Consider the following 23826-nt stretch of genomic DNA (forward strand, 5'->3'; position numbering starts at 1 on the left):
TAGCTCTGTCACCATTCTGTTGTACTACTAGTTGATTATTAGAAACTGGAGACAAGTTTTACCACTTAATTTTCTTTTTTTTTTAATTTTTATTTCTTTTAGTTATCTCTACACCCAAAGTGGGGCTCGAACTTATGACCCTGAGATCAAGAGTTGCATGCCCCTCTGACCGAGCTAGCTAGGTGCTCCCCTAATTAATTTTCTTTAAGGTCTGTCTAAAATCAAGAAATAGCTTCCCTAATTTTTCCCCTCCTAGTGGTTCCCAAACTGTTTTGATTCTTGGACTACTTGTCAGTGTAGGTAAGACATCCACTCTATTTCTACTTGGCTGCAGTAAAAAAAAAAAGTCACCAAAATGAATGGAAGGAGTGAGTTACCTTTGGTAACAATTCAGTAAGGAATATGAATGAAATGTAATATTAATACTAGTCTTTAGGGTCTGGTCTGTGGATCACCTGGAAAACTTTAAGGATGGACAGACTTTTGTATTCATGCTCCTCAAACCTCAGTAAGTATATTTAGAATATATTACATGCATTATATATATTGAGCATATGTATAATATATATTAGTTATATAAAGTATATTATATATTAAATCTGTTATAGTGTATTTGTAGTTTGTTATAAACTAGTTTCAAGAGTTTCTTTTCAGAGTTTACAAACTCATGGCCATATTCTATAGCTGATGTTCTTTATTGGCCCTTTGCACTATTTCAACTTTTTTTAAATTAGTTCTCAACATTTTGAAATTAGGGAGATTTCACAGAACATAAAAAATAAAACCAAGACTTCCTTGGGAAATCGGAATTCCAGCTGTGCTGGGTCCTTATTCCTGTCTGGCAGCAGTTTGCTGGAGCTAAGTGATGGCCACCTCCTTTAGATGGGGCCTGGGATCTCTAGTTCACCTGAGATATCCCACTCTTTCCTTGTCTTCCTCTGGGCCTGCTTTGCTCATTTACATTACCTGCCTATATCCCAGAGGCATAGATGATGTTCATTTAAAACAAAACAAAATGGAACCTCAAATAACAATTACTAGTCTCTTTCTGGTAGGCATTTGATAGTTTTGCATGTATATGCCTTACAAGTGCCTATAAACTCATGAGTTCTATCATTGAAAACTGAAAGTTTGTTAGAGACCTCGGCTGTGGATTTCATGTAGCAGAGGCATGTGATGGGAACTAAAAAATGAAGTGCCATTAGTAAGAACTGTGGTCACAAGGTTTTTCAATTCATGTACTATATTTCTAAGCTAGTGAAGTGTTTCCTACTATTTGTACACTCATTAATTAATAGAACCTTCATTTCATCTTCTGAATATAATCGTATAAAATCTAGATTATTAAAATTCCTTCCCTTTGCTTTTCATATTTTGAAATATGAAGAACAAGGCAAGCCCAGTTGATTTCTGTATCTCTAAATTATAGTAAGATAGTTAAAAACTAGTATTATAAAAAGCATGCATAAATTTTAGTTATGAAGTTATACTTTTTCTTAGGGTTTAATAGATCTGATAAAGTTTGCTAGTATAGCACCTTCTGTAAACTTTTTTTCTACTCATTAAACTTAAAGAAACCATTGTGAATCATGTACATAAGACATGTTTTGCATATGCTGTTAATTCGAAGCTTGCATTATTTGGCACGTTAAGGGAAAAAACATCTGTAAAGTTAAATACATCAGGATGTTTCTGAATCATCAGAGGACTAAACTATGATCAGTATGGATTTAGTGTTAAGAATATATAATATATATATATATTTAAATTGAAGTATAATTCACATAGCATAAAATTCACTGTATTAAAATGTACAATTCAGTGCTTTTTAGTATAGTCACAAGATTGTACAACCATCAGCACTGACTAATTCCAGAACATTTCATCACCCCAAAAGAAACCCAAGCCAATTAGCAGTCACTCCCCATTTCCTGTTCCCTTCAAGCCCTGGCAACCATTAATCTGTGTTCTGTCTTTATGGATTTGCCTATTCTGGATGTTTCATATAAATGGAATTGTATAATATGTGGTCTTTTGTGCCTGGCTTCTTTCACTTAGCATAATGTTTTCAAGGTTCATCCATATTGTAACATGTCAGTACTTCATTCCTTCGTATGGCTGAATAATACTCCATTGTATGGATAGACTACATTTTGTTTATACATTCATCAATTGGTGCATATTTGGGTTTCCACATTTTAGCTATTGTGGATAATGCGATGAACATTCATGTACAAGTTTTTGTGTGAACATATGTTTTCAATTCTTTTGGACCTAGAAGTCAAATTGCTGTGTCATATGATAATTCTATGTTTAACTTTTTGAGGAACTGCCAAATTGTTTTCCATAGCAGCTGTCCCCTTGTACATTTCCACTAGCAATGTAGAAGAGTTCCAATTTCTTCACATTTTCACTAATATTTATTGTTTTCTGGGCTTTTGTTGTCCTTTTAATTTGGCCATCCTAGTGTATGTAATTATAATTTAGATTTCCATTTCTCCAATGACTAATGATGTTGAGCATTTTTTCATTTGTTCATTAGCCATTTGTGTATATTTGGAGAAATGTCTATTCAAATCCCTTGCCCATTTTTATGTTGGGTTATTTATCTCTTACTGTCTTTTTATCGAAACTTATTGTTAAGTTTCTTTCTATATTCTGTATACTACACCATCTGTTTTTTCATTGGTTGATTATACTTTTGGTGTCGTATCTAAGAAACCATTGCCCAATTCAAGATCATGAAGATTTACACTTAGGCTACCTTTTGAGTTTAGCTTTTATATTTAGGTCTTTGATCTATTTTGAGTTAATTTTTCTATATGATGTAAGATAAGGGTCCAAACTTCATTTTTTGTTTGTGGATATCCAGTTGTCCTAGTGTTTGTTGAGAACACTGTTCCTTTCACATTGAACGATCTTGGCACCCTTGTTGAAAATCAACTGGAATTGATTGGAATCAGTATGAATTAGTATTCAGATTTGGGTTATTAAGTGACCCCTTCCTACCTCTTTATTGAGGAGATGCTTCCTAGTTATGTGTTTTACTAGTAGTTGTCTTAGAAATATGGTTATAGGGAATAACTATTTCCAGTTTGCTCTCTCAAGAAAACAGAACTTCAGTTGTATCTTGTGTGATCGATCAATCAAATATTTATTGACTGCCTGCTGCCAGTTAGTAAAGTTATTAATTTGTAAGATACTGTGCTAGAGAGTATGATCTAGATTAATTCCAACCAAAAGGATTTTGGACATAGTTTTTATTTTTTATAGATGCCTTTGGGAATACTTGAGTTTGCTATGAACTGTGTGTCCAAAATGTACCAGGTGCAAAGTTTTCTGAAAAAGAGATCAGTATGCGCATTTTCCCTTAAGGTGATGGTTCCATTTTTTCAAGTTAAGTTAGTTCCTTGCAGAGAAGAAAATTAACTGGAAGCTAAATTTATTTTGTAGAATAAAGTATGGATTACATAGATAAAGAACAAGGGTGTCATTTTCAATAAGAATTGCAGGCTGTTTTTTATGGGTGGAATAAAATTGCTTTTTGTATATGAGAGCCTGAGTTGGGCAGTCATTTTATTTTTATTTTACTTTTTTTAATTGAAGTATACTTAATATACAGTGTTGTATTAGTTTCAGGTGTACAATACAATGATTCAACAAATTCTATACATTACTCAATACTCATCATGATAAGTATTCTCTTGGTCCACTTTATCTATTTTACCCATCCCCCCAGGGCAGTAATTTCAAAACTGAATCATTTAAAGAAATTTTAAACCTCAGATACTTATATACAGATGTATTTTTAACAAATAATAGATATTGCTAAGTAAGTGTGATGTTAGACATAGCATGATATATTAGAAAAAGTCCTTGACTTTTGAGTTAGTAGGAATTTAGTTCCTGCCACCACCACTTGCTAGTTGTGTAATTTCAAGCTACTTACTTATCTGAGCCTTAGTTTTACCACCTGTAAAAATGGAGGTTATATTTATCTCATATGAAGCTTAAGTGTAACGTGAATAGCATGGTATTTGTTATTCTATAAATAATAACAGTAATAATAATATTATTATTATATTAATGCCTAGGAAAACAGCTGTGTTAATCTCTGGGGAAAAGCATGTCTAAATGAATAAAAGCTAACATGGGATAGTTTGAGAAATACATTTGACAACACTCAAGTGTAGTTAATAGTATAGCTCAATAAAGTTCTCTAATCAAGAAATAAAAATAATTTATCATTAGTAATTTAAGCCATAGTCCAGCTGAAATATTAACTAGTGTTGATGTTTATAAGTTATGAAATCTTCAAAGCAATTTATGTTTAACAGTGTTCTGACTGCCTCCTCTGCAGGCACTGTGCTGGTGGTGGGGGAACGGTGGCAAATAAAACAGCACTGCCCCTGTTCTTCTGCAGTTGACTTTTTCTGTGGGAGACAACAGGAGTCACATGGTAACCATGTGATCACAACTGTGAAAAGGGCTGCAGAGAACAAGTGTAGGGGCTGTGGGAGTAAGGAGGGCCAGGTTGCTGCAGCATGGAGTGAATGAGGCAGAGAGGAGCAGGGTTGGGGGATGAAGGGAAGCTGAGGAAGCCAAGTCCGTTGAGGTTGTGTAGCGCGTGTTGTGGATTTTGAAATTTATCCTAAGAGGAAACTATTCAAGGATTTTAAGTAAGGGAATGACAGAATCAGATTCACATTTGTAATTCTGTACTCTGCCTGCTTTGTGGAAATGGATTAGAGAAAGTGAGGGTGTGCAGGGGATGCCCTTGGGAAGATTCTCACTTTATCCGGGTGAGGTGACAGTAGCCTGGTCTAGGTGATGGCAGTAGAGATGGAAAGAAGTGAACCAACTGGAGAGTTTTATAGGAGGAAGATGGTCAGGAGTTTCTGAGCGATAGGACATAGAGGATGTAGTAGAAGGGCAGGTGACAGGGATGACAGGGTTTCCAGTGTGAGCTGCTGGGTAGATGCGGAATCTCAGAAGAGGCAACGTTGAGAGGAAAGATAAAAATTTGGCATGGGGTAGGATGAGAAGCACCTTAGTGGAGCTCTGCACTGTAAATGGATATACAGTCCAAAACACACAGGAGAAACCTGAGCTAGAAGGAAGAATTGGGAAATTAGCAATAGTATTTAAAGCCAGAGGCTGAAGGAGGTCACCTAGAGAGATTGTAAGTACCTGTAAGTACTGAGTGATGAGAGGCCCAGGACCAGACTGAGGAAATGCTGACATTTTGGAGGTTGGGGAGAGTGGGATGCTTGAGCCTCAGAAGGAAAGGCTAGAGAAGCCAAAGGTGTGCCTGCCCTAGGAATGTGGTGGCAGAAGTCAGCAGCGTTTCAAGGGAAGGGCTGGGTGAATGCTGCTGACAGTCTGTTTTGTAAGATCAGAGCTGATTTATTCTTTTACTGCATTTGGCAGGAGCAGCTTCTTCGAGGTGGTAGGAGTGGAAACTAGATTGTAGTGCATTGGAGGTGATGACAAATGGGAGGAGGTCTAATGGAAACATGAACGTGTGACTTACCAAAAGTCTGGCTGTCAAAGAATAGAGGGCAATAGTTGCATAGTTGCAGGAGAGAAATTGGGTCAAGAGAAGGCTTTTCAATTTTTTTTTAAATTTTTTAAGATGGAAAAGTCTAGATTTTGAACCACTTAGAGTAGTTCATGATGAAACCATGGTCATTTACTTACACAACTCAGATGTTTAGGAAACTATTCTTAGAGGAGATTGAATGAGGGCATACTTATCAGGGTTCAATACAATTCATGGAAAGCACTTAACCGTTGGCTCTGGTGGCAGAGACAGATGGTGATGCGGCGTCTCCATAATTTGGTCCGTTCTGAGCTCTTATTACTCAGGCTGCTCTCCCTCAACCCTTCTTCATTCTCTCATTGATGTTCTTCCTCTCCCCTGTTAAATAACAAAGTTCAAGTACATTTGAAGATCTAATTGGCCTTATTAAATAATTTGTGAGTCAGCAGCAGCCCATCTGGCAGGTAGGGAGGTGTTCCCAGGATTTGTACAAAAATGGGACGATTTTGTAGTTGGGGGGGAGGGGCGGGGCAAGAAAGTTCCTAGCAAGCTGTCTTTTTTTTTTTTTTTTTTTAAGGCAATGTGTCTTATGCACATTACCTCATCTTTCCTTAGGGGATGGAGAGAACCCAGAGTGCGTGACAGGCTCATTGGTGCAGACTGAAAAATTCCTGGCTGACCAGGTTAAGACTACATTTCTGGGAGGTTGGAACTGCAGTTAGGTTACATATTAGGCACCAGTTTGAGAACTAGGTCTAAGTGACAATCATTTTGGGTCTGTGGCCATATGTGTGTGTGTTTTAACACCCTCAAATCTGTTCTTCAGTTTTCTTGAAAATTTCTACCTACTTAGGTAAACCCCTGACATCCCGAAAGAGGACTTTGGCTTCCTCCCTTTTGACCTCAAACTTTTTAGTTGGGTTTTTCTTTCTAGCTTATCTCTTGGCTCAGGCAGAAGACCCTGAGGGCAAAGCATCCCCCGAGGGGAACCAAAATTACGCCCTCAAGCAACAAGGACTGCCCTGAGCCAGCAAGACCCCCATCCACGATTGACCCCAAGAGGATGATCAATTTAACCTTCACTGCCTACCTGCACGTACCTACCCTTCTTTGCCCCACATTTGCCTTACGTAATCCTGGAAGTATTTTCGACATTTTGGAGACAGTCTTTGAGACTGTCCGCTGTTTTCCTGGTGTTGGCCTCCCTGATATAAATTCCTTTCTTGCTTCACCACCACTCGTCTCTCTGCCTTTGTGTTTTGTCACTGCCAGTTAACGGACCTGGTCTGTTTGGGATCCCCACACCAGGCGCTTTCACCCCTTGTGCCCTTGGCGCGCCGGCTACAGTCCTCCTCCTCCACCCACTATAGCCTCCACTGTTAACTTTCTTTCTGAACCACTTTGCCATCTACTCTGTAATTGTGTTCCTACCTGTTGGGCTGCACTGCTTCAGAGTTCTCTCAGGGTCAAGAATCCATACGCGTGTTAAGCGCTGTCTGTGGACGAATAAATGATGTGTCTTGTACATATGTGTTAATATTTTCCAAACATATGTAGCTGCTGTTTTAATTAATAAATCCCTTAAAAGCATCATAGACATTTTGTTGTTGCTTTTTGTTATGGAGATTTTCACTCAGTGGTAGAAGAACTACTGTATAGATGCCTGCCATATTTTCTGACATTAATAAAGACCGTTTGTGTTTGAAACAGTTAGGATATACTGCCCCACAAATAAAACATGCAGAATTCCGCTTCAGGTTTTTCACTGTGCTTTACTTTTGCTGTTCCTGTCTCTTTAATTTGTCAGTTTCTTAAGGGCAGGGGTTGTAGTTCTTCTTCCTTTTACCTTTCTTGGGCCAGGCTGCGGCTCTTGGGCCAAATCCAGCCCATGACTTGTTCCATTTGTAAATCTCCAGATCCTGGTTTTTACACACCACCATTTGTAGTCGGTCTGATAGGAAACACTTTGAACCCCAATTAAGTGAAATGTTACCTCCTCCCAAGAGAGAATTCCGTGGTTCTTATTTGTTGTAGACTTGTATTGCAAAAGTTGTATTCAATTTTATATTTTTAATTTTGTCCACCAAAAATTTGTAGAAATATTTTGGCAAACAAATTTGTTATGGAAATACCTATGTAATATACTCAATATTGCCTCTTGGCCTTAATAGCCTAAAATCTTTACTATCTGACCCTTTACCGAAAAGGTTTACTGACCCCTGCCCTATAGCAGTAGTTCCCAAATTTGTCTGTACATCTGAATTATCAGAGGAGCTTTATGTATGTGTGTTTTCCTCCATCCTGGAGATTCTGATTCAGTACATTGAGATGGAACCTGGGAACCTGTATTTTTAATAAGCTGTTTAGTTGTTTGGGAGTCACTGTTCTTTCATGCATTTTGTAGGGTTAAACTCCAAGAGCTAATGAAACGGATATTGGATTAGATGCCAGAGGACAGCTTCTTATTTTCTTACTTCAACACGTACTAACTATGGGACCATATCCAAGTAGTGACTTGTTTTGTAGGTTTTTAAAAAATTTCCAATTCATCTGTTTATAGACGGTTTTGCTCTGTCCTCTACAGTAGTAGTTGTTTTACCTATTGGGATTCATAAGAATTGCTTTTAGAGTCTGATAAAAGTTATGGGCCCACCCCCTAGAACAGTGCACCTGTATTAATTTCCTATGACTGCCATGGCAGGTTACTTCAGAAGCGTGTAAAACAACAGAAATTTATTCATGCATATTTCTGGAGACCAGAAGTTCACGTCAAGGTGCCAACAGGGCAGAGACTCCAGGTGACATTCCTTGCCTCTTCCAGCTTCTGGTAGCTGTAGGCATTTCTGGACTTATGGTTGCATCACTCCAGCCTCTGCCTCTGGGGTCACATTGCTGCCTCTTCTGTGTTCTGTGTGTGTCTGTAATAAGGACACTCATCATTGATTTAGGGCCATCTGGATAACCCAGAATAAGTTCCTCTCAAGATCCTTTATTCACAGGTTCCAGGGATTTGCTGTGGATGTCTTGTGGGGTGGAGGGTGGGCATTTTTGGATTTACCATAGCACCTTTGCACATGCTCACAGTTTTACAGTTTCAAAGGGTTCACAACTCTGAGGTCCATGTATGGACTCCATGGACTCCAGGTTTAAACTCTTTGCTCAGTGAGAAGCACCTTACACCTACAGTGTATTCTAGTTATTAGTCCCTATTCTCTCCTCTTATGTCATATTCTTTTTTTTTTAATTTAAGTTTATTTATTTATTTTGAGATACAGAGACAGCACGAGTAGAGGAGGGGCAGAGACAGAGGAGAAGAGAGAGAGAAGCCCAAGCAGGCTCCACACTGCCAGCGTGGAGCCCAACGTAGGGCTTGAACTCACAAACCGTGAGATCATGACCTGAGCCAAAATCAAGAGTCAGACACTTAACCAACTGAGCCACCCAGGCGCCCCTCTCCTCTTATGTCATGTTCTTATATTCATCATGCTGTTACCACTGAATCTTTTTTTTTTTTTCAACGTTTATTTATTTTTGGGACAGAGAGAGACAGAGCATGAATGGGGGAGGGGCAGAGAGAGAGGGAGACACAGAATCAGAAACAGGCTCCAGGCTCTGAGCCATCAGCCCAGAGCCTGACGCGGGGCTCGAACTCACGGACCGCGAGATCTTGACCTGGCTGAAGTCGGACGCTTAACCGACTGAGCCACCCAGGCGCCCCAACCACTAAATCTTGAAATGGTGTTGTTTTCTTCTCATGGCCTTAGATTCTTTAGGGTTTGCTTTTTGAGCTGGTTTCTCTGCTTCCTTTAGGAACTCTTTATCTTCTGATAAGACTTACTATTTTAAAAGAAAAGCCAAGTTTTTTCCCAAGCCTTTCTACTGAATTCTGTATCAAGGAGGCTAACTTCTGTGCAAACCATATATAACTGATTATGCCTCCAGTGAGAAGAGAAACTTACCTGGAGTACAATGTGCCAGGCCTTCTAGCAAGTGCTCTCACGTGGCTTAATTAAATACTGAAACCCATCCTCAGAGGGAGGTCATATCAGTCCTACTAAATAAGTGAGGAAATAAAGACTGGTGGAAGTTAAGTAACTCGTTCGGTGTGGGTGACGGAGCTAGCAAGGGACAGAGCTGGTCTGTGAATGAAGGTCTTCTGCCCATGCTGCTTTCATTATACCATGAAAACATAGCATACCTCCCTTTTAGTTGAATGCTTAGTAATCTGCGTAGACAGGGCCTATCTATGCTTTGGTGTCAGGAACCAGCAGACCTGGATTTCAGTCAGGTTTACAGTGCTTACTTATCGTATTACCTTGTACAATATCTTCTCTGATCCCTAGCTTTAAGTAAGACTGATACCTGGCTTGTGTGCCTTATGGGGCTGCTCTAACAACTGACAGACTGTGAATGAAAGTTCCTCAAAATCAAAAAATCTTACTAATACGCAGTATAATTAATTAGTTTCTCATTTGATTATACTTTTAGTAGTTTCTTCTTTTACTATCCTAGATTTCAAAGTTTGGGAATATGGTCAAGCCTCCAACCAGAGGCTACATTAGTTCCAAGGCTGAATTTGTTTGCTTAAGACCTCTTGGGCGCTTGGCTGGTACGAGTGCTTACATTTGCTTTCTTCTCTTTCATTTTTAGGGGAATCCCCACTTTTGTCTAGTTCAGCTGCACTTAGGATATCTACATGTGTGATAAGTTTCTGAGCAGTTCTCTCTCCTAGGTTAGTTTTTAACTCCTCTCATTGCCTCTTTGCAGTGGGTTTGGGTGGTGGCCTGGGACTATGCTCTGGAGACTCTTCCCTTTTCTCTACCCCCCCCCCCCCCCAATTTCTTGACACCTTCATTCATCCGGAGATAGTTTCTTATCCAAAGCTAAAATCCCGTCTCTCTTACTTCTCACTAATTATAGGCTCCTTCTATCTTTGCCCTTGTCTTCCAAGATATAAAGATACTACAGACATTCCATCCTAAAAAAATACCCCCATTTAACAAACAACTTCATTCCTTTCCTCCATCCCACATATGGCCAGTTTCTTTTCCCTGCTGGCTTTCTGTGGTTTATAAGATAATATTCAAAAACTTGGTGCTTTAATAACCTGGCTCCGGCCTGCTGCTCAGCCTTATCTTTTGGTGAGCCTTTCTTTTATTCTTCCAGTTACAGTGCAGAATGTCCTTTTTCTATCAAGAGCCTGTCCCTTTGTTTGGATTCCATTCCTTCTCGCTTGCTCAGGAAACTTCCTTTAGTGTTAAGGTCCTCTTTCTTCACCTTTCACAAAAACTCAAATTTCCAATTATACTTAAAAAGTTGTAGAATATGGTAATCTGGGTTCACATTCCCAGAGATGGGAGTAGGGCATGTGCTGTCTATTTTAACACAGTCCCATTGCTTAGGGGCAGCAGGGTGGCTCAGTCAGTTAAACGTCTGACTTCCTCTGTCTTCGGCTCAAGTCATGATTGTGAGGTTCCTAGGCTCAAGCCCCATGTCGGGCTTTGTGCTGACAGCTCAGAGCCTGGAGCCTGCTTTGAATTCTGTGTCTCCCTCTCTCTCTGTTCCTCCCCACCTCGTGCTCTGTCTCTGTCTCTGTCTCTCTCTCAAAAATAATAAAAATTAACATTAAAAAAAATTTTTAAAAAGTGTATCTGTTATCTGACCTCAGATTTACAGATATAACCTTATTTTTCATTCTTTAAAGTACCAGCTATCTGTCCCAGAAGGCATCTACCTAGGTTGTGTTCCCATGTGTCTTTGGTATCTCTTCCCTTTGTGTGTTAGCTCACAGTGATTTCTCCTCCTCCTGCCACCTGTGGTACATATTTTCATAGATAATGCATTATTCCCTAGTGTGTCTTTTATTCTCAATAAGTGAGCAAACTTCTTGAGGGCGGGGATCATGTTACATCAATTGGAAAGTTTGCTTGTTTTATATTGAAGAAAATATATCTTTTAAAAAACTAAAATACAGCTTATTGAGATGCTGGTGAGTGGGATGATGGTATGACACGAGGGCACATGAGAGGTGAAATGACCAGGAATAGCAGATTCATGGCTCTGGTCGCAAGCTTACACAAGGGCTTTCTTCTGTGGACTGGAAAGGCAGGCAGAATTGCCTATACCATTTAGTATGTTCTCTGTTTCGGTCTTTCTCACTTCTCTTTTCCCTCACCTTGTACTTCTCTCTCTCTCTCTCTCTCTCTCTCTCTCTCTCTCTCTCTCTTTCTTTTATTTTTGCTAAACTCAGACCGTTGGGTAGTATGATTCCTCCTACTCTATTCACGAATTAATTTCTTCATGATGGAACCCCAGTTTACCTTTATGTCTCCCACAGTGGTAGAACCCTGTTTCTCTATGAAGAGAATAAAACTAGTTGAATGAATGAATACAGGAAACAGTGCTTTGGGGGATAGTGAGCAGGAGGTGATTTAAATTAATTATACTTACCATCTGTATGTTTTTCTTTGCAACTAATTTGGTCAGGCAAGAAGCAGCCTAAGAGTTCTGTTTCTTGTACTTGATTTAAAATACCTGTGAGGGGAGAGATTTGGGTCCAGCTATCTCTAAATTCCTTCCTAGTTCTAAGCTTTCTAAAATCAACCCCCTACCATTTTTGAAAAAAAAAAATTAATGTTTATTTATTTTTGAGAGAGAGAGAGGGAAAGAACATGAGCGGGGGAGGGGCAGAGAGAGAGGGAGACACAGATCCGAAGCTGAAGTTGAACACTTAACCAACTGAGCCACCCAGTGCCCCTAAGACCCCCACCATTTTTAATGGTCTGATTCTAAAACTATTTAAAGCTCTAGTAGCAAAGCAAAAAAGTACCTATACTGCACACTTATTTCCTGGCAATTTGGTATAATCTTTAGAAGTTAGAATTTCCCTTCTTCTAATTACTCATTTCAGGAATCTGAGGCAGATATTACTGAATTCTGTTGCTTAAACTGTCCCAGTGGAATCAAATTAAAGTAACTTTGATTTAAGTTCTGATCTCTGATTTAGTATAGTGTTAATTGTATTTAGTATAGGTAAATGAAAGAAGCTATTTAAAAGGTTGAGAAAATAGGGGCGCCTGGGTGGCTCATTCAGTTAAGCATCTAACTCTTGATTTCACCTCAGGTTGTGGTCTCACAGTTCATGAGTTAGAGACCCACATGGGGCTCTGTGCTGACAACATGGAGCCATCTTGGGATTCTCTCTCTCCCTCTCTCTTCCCCTCCCTTTCTCTTCCCCTCCCTCTCTCTCTCTCTCAAAAATAAATAAAATCTTAAAAATGTCAAAAATTATAAAAGGTTGAGAAAACAAAACTGAGCAAACTGAGGATTCTGCATAGAGTGAAGTACTTTTATTAGAACATACTAGAAAAAAAAAAAAAACTTAAGATGTAAGTCTTGCTACTTTGACTCTCAGTGATTTAACAAAATAAATTTGGACCAGGCTGCTTTGGGGGAGAGGTTGTTAGTGTATGTGACATAATGAACATTAAAGAAACAAATAAGAGTGCAGTATATTAGTAAAAGCTTTCATTATTACTTTGTTCTTGGGGAGCAGGGGTACTCTCTTAATTACAAAAGTAATAAGTCAAATGCTGAAAATTTGGAGAAACAGAACAATATAAAAAATAAAGGAAAAAAAAAAACAGAACAAAACTCATTCATAAGTCTGCCATGCTGCAGTAATCACTATCCTTGGTAATCACAGTCTCCCCCTACCTCTAGACCCCTGACAAACTCAGATATGTTCTCCTTCACTCTAATTTTGTCTTTCTGAGAGTGTCATATAAATGGAACATTTTGAGATGGGCCTCTTCTCTCAGCATGCTTGTGAAAGCCATCCAAATTGTTGCATGTATCATTAGAATGTTCTTGTTTGTTGCTGAGTAATATTCCATTGAATGGATGTACCACAGCTTATATCCATTCAGCTATCAAGGACATTTGGGCTGTTTCCAGTTTTTAACAGTTATGAAAACTGGCAGTATTAATGTTCATGTTCAAGTTTCTGTATTACATAAGTTGCCTTTCTCTAGGGTAGGAGTAAACAAACTATGCCCCATGTGCCAAAATTTCCTGTTGCTTGTTTTTACATGGCCCTATGAGCTAAGAATGGCTTTTACATTTGTGAAGGTTTGTAAAAACCAACAACAAAAGAAGAATATAAAACAGAGACCCTTTGTGGCCTACAAAGCTTAAAACACTTAATGGCTGGCCCTTTACAGAAGAAGTTTGCTGGCCCCCGCTCTGGGGTAAATACCCATATTCCTGGGTCATGTGGTAAGTGTATTTTTAACTTTATGAGAAACTGCCAAACTGTTTCCAGAATGGCTATACCATTCTATATTCCCAACAGCAGTATCTATAAATTCCAGGGTTTGTTTGTTTTTTTTATCCTTGCCAAAACTCAGTATTAACAGTATTTTTAATTGTGGTCATTCTAATCAATGTTTAAGGTTACTCATCATGGTTTTAATTTGTATTTCCCTAATGATTAATGGTGTTAAACATCTTTTCATATGATTGTTTGCCAATCTTATATCCTCTTTGGTGAAGCGTCCGACTTTTTTGCCTAGTTTTTAATTGGGTGGTTTGTTATCTTACTGTTGAGTTTTCAAAGTTCTTTATATATTCTGGACACAAAGATACCAATCCTTTGTTGGCTATGTGATTGTCTATATTTTCTCCCCGTCTTTTCATCCCCTTACCAGTATCTTTTGCCTAGCAAAAGGTTTAAGTTTTGATGAAGTCCAATTTACTGTTGTTTTTCTTTTATGAATTGTGCTTTTCATGTTATGTCCAAGAACACTTTGCCTAGACCCAGATGATGGATGTTCTCCTAAGTGTTCTTCTAGAGGTTTTATAGTTCTGAGTTTTACATTTAGCTCTCTGATCTGTTTTGAATTATTTGTTGTATAAGGTATGGGTTGAGGTTTCATACTTTTGTAAGTTTGTTTGTTGATAAGACTATTTGTTTCTCCATGGGATCGACTTTACACCATTGTCAGAAATCACTTAGCCATATTTGTGTGTTCTATTTCTAGATTCTCTTTCCTGTTCTGTTGATCTATGTGTCTGTCCCTTCACCAGTACCACACCATCTTGATTACTGCAGCTTAATAGTGAGTTTTAAAATTGGGTAGTATGATTCCTCCAAGTTTATTCTTCTTTTTCAAATTTATTTTGGCTATTCTAGTTTGTTGGCCTTTATTTATAATAAAATTTATAAATCAGTAAATCTAATTGTATCTGAAAAAATTCTTACTGGGACTTTGATTAGAATTAAATTGTATTTGTAGATTAATTTGTGGGAGAATTGGCTTTTTACTGTGTTGAATCTTTCAGTCCACAAACGTGATATTCATTTCATTTTGGTCTTCTTTGATTTCTTTCATCAATGTTTTATAGTTTTTAGCATATATATCCATTTATATGTTTTAATTTATATCTAAGTATATTTTTGACTACTATAAATGGGATTTAAATATTTTTTTATTTCCTCTTGTTCATTTCAAGTATAAAAAAGATTGATATTTTGTGTGTTGACTTTGTATCCTGGAACTTTATTTTTTTAAGTTTATTTATTTTGAGAGAGATTGAGAGAGAGCACAAATGGGGTGGGGGCAGAGAAGGAGAGAATTCCATACCTGTTCCATGTTGTCAGTGTGGAGCCCAATATGGGGCTTGATCTCACAAACTATGACCTGAGCCAAGATCACTTAATCAACTGAGCCACTCAGGAGCCCCATCATGCAACTTTATTAAACTCTAATTAATAATGAAAGCTTTTTTTAGATTAGTTGGGATATTCTACATAGAGTCATGCCATTGTGAATATGAACAGTTTTATCTCCCTTTCCAACCTGTAGGACTTTTTTTTTTCTTGCATTATTGAATTGGCTAGGCCTTCTGGAATACTGTGAAGTAAGAAAAAGGAGTTTGATATCCTTGCCCCGCTCTGAATCTTATGGATAAAACATTAGTATATAATTACTACTAAATATTATGTTAGCCTTGGGTTTTGGGTAGAAACACTTTATTACATTGAGGAAATTCCTTTCTATTCTTAATTTACTAAGCATTTTTATTATGAATGGATAGTGAAATTTGTTAAATGCTTTTTGTGCATCAATTCATATGTGTCTTAGTCCATTCAGGCTGCTATACAAAATATCATAGTCTGGGTGGTTTATAAACAACAGACATTTATTGCTCACAGTTCTAGAGAGTGGCAAGTCCAGGATCAAGGTGCCATCATTTTCTGGTGAGAGCTCTCTCTGTGTCCTTCTCACTGTGCCCTCACATGGTGGAATGGGCTGGAGAACTCTGTGGGATCTCTTTTATAAGGACACTAATCCCATTCATGAAGGCCACACCCTTGTGACCTAATTACCTCCCAAAGACCCCACTATTAGCATCACCTTTGGGGGTTAGGATTTCAACAAAAGAATTTTAGGGAGACACAACCATTCAGACCATTCAGACCATTCAGACCAGAGCAATATGGTCAGAAGGTTTTTCTTATTTAGACTGTTAACATGGTGGATTGCATTCATTGATTTCTGATACTGAACCAACCTTGCATTCCTGTGATAAATCTTACTTGGTTGTGGTGTATACTGTTGGATTCCACTTACTAATATTTGTTGAGGGTTTTAATGTATATTAGTCTATAGTCTTGTGTTTTTCTGGTTTTGGTATCAGGGTAATGGTGGTCTCATAAAATAAACTTGAATGTGTTCTGTTTTCTGGAAGAGATTTTTTAGAATTGGTGTTCTTAAATGTTTAGTAGAATATGCCAGTGATAACCATTTGAGCCAGAAGAATTATTATTATTATTTTTTTAAATTTATTTTTGGGACAGAGAGAGACAGAGCATGAACGGGGGAGGGGCAGAGAGAGAGGGAGACACAGAATCGGAAACAGGCTCCAGGCTCTGAGCCATCAGCCCAGAGCCCGACGCAGGGCTCGAACTCACGGACCGTGAGATCGTGACCTGGCTGAAGTCGGACGCTTAACCGACTGCGCCACCCAGGCGCCCCCAAGAATTATTTTTTGGAAGGTTCTTGCCTGTGTAAATCAATTTCTTTCATAGAGATAGACTTTCAGATTATTTACTTAATCTTCAATGAATTTGTCAGTTTCTGGTTTTCAAGGAATTGGTTCATTTCACTCAAAAATGTCAAATTTGTGTTTGCAAAGTTGCTCATAATATACCCTTAATTTTTTAAAGTCTTTGTGGTATGTGTGATGATGCCCTATCATTCCTGACGTTGATAATTTGGGGAGTTTTTGGTTAGTTTTGCTAGAGGTTTATAAAACTGTGTTGACTTTCTTAAAGAGCTCCATTTGATTTTATTGATTTTTTCTATTTTTTTTGTTTTCTATTTTATTGATTTCATTGGTTTCTGCTCTTTTGATTCTTTGGTACTCTGTTATCCACTTAGGACTTATTTATATCCAAAAAAGATTTTCGATTTCTGTATGAGTTTATTCACTGACTGACTCAAAGAACATATTAAAAAGTCATGTCTTCTAAATTTGTGCATGTGTTTTTTAGTCTGGCTTATTGCAGTATAATTTGCAGTAAATAAATTACAGTAAAATTTACCTTTTGTAGTTTATAGTCTGTGAGGTTTTTTTTAAATGGTAAGTAACCTTCCTTCCTCACATTAATTCTGTTTTATGAGTCAGTATAATGGCTTTAGCATCACTGTTTTTAGGGAATTTGTGGTGGATTCTTATTGTTTTTATTTTCTTTTTGAGATGTGAACTATCCTGATCAATACTAGTCTATAACTTTTAGGGGAGGTTTATTGTTAAGTTAGAAAGAGAAAGAGAGAGAGAGAGCAAGTGTGTGTATGTGGTGGGTGGTAGGTGATGATCTTTGACTTTCATTTTTAACAAGAATTTTAAAAATTCAGTTACAACTAGAGAAGTTTCTTCCAGATTTTATTCAGTTGTCCTTCATTCCCTTTGGAAATAGTGGACCTGACCCAGTTCTTTTTTGAGAATACATTTCATAGAACAGTGTGTTAAAATATTTTTGTTCTTTCAATCAAGTACAGTGTAAGAACTGGCAGGCATCCATAACTTCTGTTCTTTAACATGCACATAATTCTATTCCTTGGTTAATATATTGACTCCATTATTATACTTACTTTTTCTGGTATAGCAAGGTTTGAACTGAGGAACATAGCTACTTCATACATAATAAATTATTTGTCTCTACAAACATTTTTACCTTGATTTTGTTAGTCACATGACTTTCTAACAATGATCTTTGAAGTATATAATGGTATGGTAAAAGTATGGTAAAAGAATACCATAAATATTGGAAATTAAATATGTTTGGGTTTTTTGGAGTTTTTTATTTTAGAGAAAGAGAGAGTGAGTGGGCAGGGGGAGAGAGAATCTTAAGCAGGCCCCACACTTATCACAGAACCCAATGCAGGACTCAATCCCACGACCCTGGGATCATGACCCAAACTAAAATCAAGAGTAGGACGGTAGGGGCACCTGGGTGTCTCAGTCAGTTGGGCATCCGACTTCAGCTCAGGTCATAATCTCACAGTTAGTGCCCATATCGGGCTCTGTGCTGACAGCTCAGAGCCTGGAGCTTGTTGTGGATTCTGTGTCTCCCTCTCTCTCTGTCCCTCCCCTGCTCACGCTCTCTCTCTCTCTCTCTCTCTCTCTCTCTCTCTCTCTCTCTCTCTCTCAAAATAAGTAAACATTAAAAGAAAAAGAGTGGGACCCTCAACCAACTGAGTCACCCAGGTGCCCCAGAAATTAAATTTATTGAATGAAATTTAGATTTTATAAAATTCAGGATGACTTTGTTACTATATCAGGATCATTTTTTAATAAAAAAGTTGTTTGAGCTACCTTTACTTATTTGATTTAATATCCCATGTGGGTCTTAATAAGTTGACATTTAGTTTGAAAAGAAATTTTGGCCAAGTTGTGGCTGTAAGATAAAACATATATTAGATTAACTCTTAATGATTATACCCTGAAAGGATTGTAGAAACTAACATTGAGAGCCATTTATAATGCATAACATAAGATGCATAACATTAGATGTCTGTTGAAATGTTCTAGATGTTTAAAGTACAGCGCCATTTTTTCCCTATATATGATAAGAAAAAAAAAGCTATAACTTGGGGGGAATAGAATGGAAAAGAGAGAAAAGGGATGGAGAGAGCTGAGGCGGCTGAGGTATATTAGTTTCAAGGGGCTGCTATCATATAACAAAGTAGTACAAGCTGGATGGCTTCAAACAAAAGAAATTGATTCTCTCATGGTTCTTGTTGGTTTGAAGTTCTAAAATCAAAATGTCGGCATGGTTGTGCTCTCCCTGAAGGCTCTAGGTGAGGATCCTTCCTTGCTTCTTGCTGCTTCTAGTAGTTGTCCTCAGTCCTTATGTTGTAGATCTGTCACTCCAGTCTCAACCTCTGTTGTCACGAGGCATTCTCCCTGTGTATATCTCTGTCCACATTTCCTTCTTCTTAAAGGACACCCGTCATATTGGATTTAGGTTGAGGGCCCATTTACAGATATAGGATGGATATAAACTGGGGGGAGGGGACACTATTCAACCCAGTTCAAAGGGTTCTAAGTTCAATTTAAATTTTGAGATAAGCCAACACACTAAATTTATCTGCCTTATACAAAGCAAACAGGTAAGATACATTTTACGTAAAAATTTTTTATTTGCAATTATATTCACTTACATGCTTTCCCATTGTGTAGGCCCACGCCTAGGTATCTAGCATTTTCCCTTCATGTGATAGAAATTACTTTAAAGGAATATTTTGTTATGAAACCTCTGTTTATATAGATGTGGAGCCAGAAGACTTTCCACATTACCTCTTAATAGCTCAGTATTTATAGAACCAAGCTAGACTTTTTTTTTGAACGCCTTAACTGCTATTAGAATAATAATTTTGGGGTGCCTGGGCGGCTCAGTCAGTGAGGCATCTGACTTCAGCTCAGGAGGTCATGATCTCACAGTCCAGGAGTTCGAGCCCTGCATCAGGCTCTGTGCTGACAGCTCAGAGCCTAAAGCCTGCTTCAGATTCTGTGTCTCCCTCTCTCTCTGCCCCTCCCCTGCTCATGGTCTCTCTCTCTCTGTCTCTGTCTCTGTCTCTATCTCAAAAATAAATTAAAAAACATTTTAAAAAATTTGAAAAAAGAATAATACTTTTATTCTTTTTATTTTATACCCACGACATCTAACAGCTCCTGGTGCTGATTTATTGAATGAATAATGCATTAATGAAAGAATGGGGGGTGTGTTTGTGTGTGTGTGCCTGTCTGTCTCTCTGTCTGTCTCTGTCTATGTTGAAGGGTTGTCAGCAAAGGCATGATAGAATGAATTTTTATTTAGCAAACGTATTTCCCTCTATCCTTTTTAAAACCCAACTGGTGGCATCCTTGACACACTGGTCTGAATTTTGTTATTACTTTTAGTATATCATTTCATATTGGTATACAGATGCTATGATTCATAAGATTCCTTTGCATAGATATATAATAATTTACGCTCCCTTTTTAATTTTAATTGTGAAAGATACAGAACATGAAATTTACCATCTTAACCATTTTTAAGTATATACTTCGGCATTGTTAAGTATATTCACATTATTGTGTAGTCAATCTCCAGAACTTTTTTATCTTGCAAAACTGAAACTCTACTATTTAACAACACCATTCCATTTCCCCCTCCTGGAAACCATCATTTTTTTTCAATTTCTATGAATTTGAGTTAGTCTCTCTTTTGAATCGTTATCCTCTTTGCTTTTACAAACAAAGCTGCAGTAACTAGCTTTGCATATGTGTCATTCTGCACATAAATAAGTATATCTGCAAGATGAATTCCTAGAAGTAGAATTTCTGGGTAAAAAGATTTTTGCATTTCTCAGTTTTGATATATATTGCCAAATTGACTTCCCAAACTGTTGTACCAATTCAGACTCCCCACAGCAATGTACGATAGAGCAGCTGTTTAAATGTGTTTCAGTAGTTAGCATGTCAGCTGAGCTGAATTGGGAACTTGGGAAAGGAAAGGCCGCTCGGTAAGAAAGTTGGTGCTACTGCATTTTTCAAGGGGCTGGGCTCTCTCCCAGTATTCTGTCTCTATTCTTTAAGGATTATTTGATGTACTTTAGTGTAGTTTTATCCTGCATTCACTTAAAAAATTTTAAATAAAAAATTTTCCCACATAGTATATAGGCTATTTGAGTGTTGGTAATAAAATAGATTTGAATCTGATAGAATGATTAGAATACCTCACTTTGCAAGGAGGTCCTACAACTTAATACTATATGTTTAGCTCGGCTGAAAATTTCCTTAATACAAAATTCGAAGGTCTTTAAAATCAATGAATAGATGGGTTTTAACAGAAAGGAAAATCAACAGACCGCTTTTCTGAAATGGATTCTTCTTAAAAAATTTTTTTATTTTGTGTGAGAGAGAGACAGAATGAGTGGTGGAGGGGCAGAGAGACCAGAGACAGAGAGAGAGAGAGAGAGAGAGAGAGAGAGAGAGAATCCCAAGCAGGCTGTGTGCTGTGCTGTCGATGCAGGCCTCGATCCCAGGATCCTAGGATCTGAGCTAAAATCAAGAGTTGGCCACTTTGCCAACCAAGCCACCCATGTGCCCCTCAGACGAACTCTTACGAGGAGCTCCACTATGTTGGGGTGACAATGAAGGGTGACTGGAGAAGGAAGAAGGCTGGGGGAGGCAGAGCCGGTGGGCTCCACATCTCCTCAAGCCTAGTTCATCCAGAATTATTACACACAGGTGGCTTGAGTTCTTTACTTTTAGCAGTGTGTGAGGTTAGTGAGTACTAATGTGTAACCAGCCTCTCGTAATTCATGTCAGACGTTTGAGGAGCCCTAGAAGCTTTGTCTCGTAGAATCCTGATGTGTGAAACTGATGCTCAATTATATTATTTCTCTGAAGTGAATTTACTGTAAAATGAGGCATATTAAAGCAATTTCCTGCATGGAGATACCACTGTTTTCCTCAGAGTGTATGTATAGGTTTTAGTACAATGACTTTTCATCTGGAGATTTTAAACATTAGTTTTCTTATATTCAAATGAAACTATTTGCATATATTTGTGATGTTTTCACATTTTATTATAAAGTAGAAATACACTTTATTATGCAGTATATTTGAAGAGTTCTGGAGACCTTCTCCCAATCATGATCAACATCAGTGGTTTGGAATTCATTCCCTCAGAATTTTTTAACGTATAAAATAATATTTAAATTTTATTCCTTCTTTAAAAAGGTGGAATCATGCTATATATACTGTTTTGTGATTTGCTTTACTTGATAACAGGTCCTTTCTGGGTTAGTGCATAGAGATACATTCTGGTCTTTAAGTGGACGTATACTCTTCTATTATATCATAATTTTGTTATCCGTTCCCCTGTTGGTAAACATTGGAGTTCCAATAAGTATCCCTTATGCATGTATCTTTACCTATTTGGACAAATGTTTCTGCAGGATAAATTCTAAGAAGTAGAACTTATATATCAAAGGATGACCATTTTACATCTTAATGGGTATTTTGGTGCTCTATAAAATGTTACATCAATATATCAACATCCTGATATTTATAGGAAATAAACTTAGTTCAGACTTTAAGAAGTTTTAGCGAGGTGATGTGTCGTCATTGATGTATACCAGTTGTTCTAATATAAGGTTTCTAGTAATGTAAAACCTTTAAAGTGACAGCTTTTTTATTCTTACAGTGATGGAATGGGGGGATGATATTAAAGCGGTTTCCAAAGATGAAGCAGTAATGTTGGTGAATCATCAGGCAACAGGAGATGTATGCACTCTGATGATGTGCCTCCAAGACAAAGGACTGGTAAGCCATCCTGAATGCAGAGGTGGACGGGAGAAGGGGGAGGTTAACAAAGAATCAATTCAAGTATCTTACTGGGGTTTGGAACATAAACTTTAATCTGTATACTTTTTCTGAAAATTGAGAAAATTTTAAAAAGAAAAATATATACAATTCTAAGTAATTCTGACTATAATTAGAATTCTAATCTATAATTCAAAATATTATTCGAACTCCAGGACAGGAATTTGGAGACTTTCAAAAAAGTAGCTGGAAAATAATGTGAATGAGCTGTTTTTTAAAAAAATAATTGAAGTAAAAGCAGAGTTAATATGGTTCAAATCGGGGACTGTCTTGAGGTGAAGTGGTGGATCACTGGTTTGAGAAATACACAAAAAGCAGTAGTGTTTAAGAGAGAGGTCCGTGAATTAGATGATCTCGGGGATCTTTAGCCAGAAGGAAAAAAGGTAAATATTTTGGATTTCCTTTACAAAGGAAATTGAACAGAAAGATACTACACCCATTTTATTAAGTGTTACTAGGCTGTGTGTGAGCTGTTGGTTTTACATGACTTATATTAATAAGTCAAGATAAAATATATCCATCAACTGGGTGGGTTTAAAATAAATTCAGTCTTTAGCATTAAAAGAATTACCTATCACCTTAGAAGTTGAAGAGGTTGTGTTACTAGAAAACCAAATAAATGGAAAGTGTATAAATTAATGGAGTTAATATTTATCCTAATAGTAAAGAAACAAATCAAAGAAGTTTATTAAGTGCTTCATATTCATAATCAGTGACTGCAAGGATAGAACACCATCCTGTAAGACACTATCCTCGTAAAGGAGCGAACAGTCCAGCAGAGGAAAGCGTAGCGAAGTGAAGAGTATTCAGTAGAGAGGGTGCTCCCCGTGATAGGTATAGAAGACTTTGTGGAGGGGCAAGGACATAAGCGTGGCCTAGTTAGAGTGGTGAAGCAGGGGCCTTCTTCCTTAGTGAAATACTCTTGGCCAGAACACCAAGGCAAGGCTAAGCCTGGGGTGTTTAGGTCCTAGAGATTTTGACTCAGTAGGTCAAGGAGGGGTCATAAAATGAGGTGAGAATAAAGGAAAATATGTTTGATTACTGCAGAATCTTTTCTTGTTTATCTGAAAAGCAGAAGCATAATCTCGAATGTGGAATAAATTCAATCCTTTCTTGAACTGTTAAAAGAATGTCGCTGTATAAATATATTTGCATTTATAATAATATTTATTACTTGTGATATTAAAATTTTGTAAAAACTAGATTATTTGGTCTTGTATGAAAGAGAATCCCCAATTAACAGACATTTTTAATCTTATTGATAGGATCATTACACTCACAGTGATTATTCTAAAGGCTTACAGTGTCCTTGATTGGTTTTTGAATTTCAAAGAATGATTACA

At 37.5% G+C, this 23826-nt stretch overlaps 1 protein-coding gene across 3 annotated transcripts in view; it reads left to right on the top strand.

Moving 5' to 3' along the window:
* Positions 1–23826, top strand: part of LPGAT1 (lysophosphatidylglycerol acyltransferase 1) — a 115654-nt gene that overhangs the window by 49005 nt on the left and 42823 nt on the right. For all 3 annotated transcript variants that reach the window (XM_045049186.1, XM_023247836.2, XM_003999322.5), the window contains one exon: positions 22305–22423. In XM_045049186.1, coding sequence (XP_044905121.1) covers positions 22305–22423 — 119 coding nt within the window. The remainder of the gene's footprint in view (positions 1–22304; positions 22424–23826) is intronic.

This window comes from Felis catus, chromosome F1, assembly GCF_018350175.1.
Source record: "Felis catus isolate Fca126 chromosome F1, F.catus_Fca126_mat1.0, whole genome shotgun sequence".
Lineage (NCBI taxonomy): Eukaryota > Metazoa > Chordata > Mammalia > Carnivora > Felidae > Felis > Felis catus.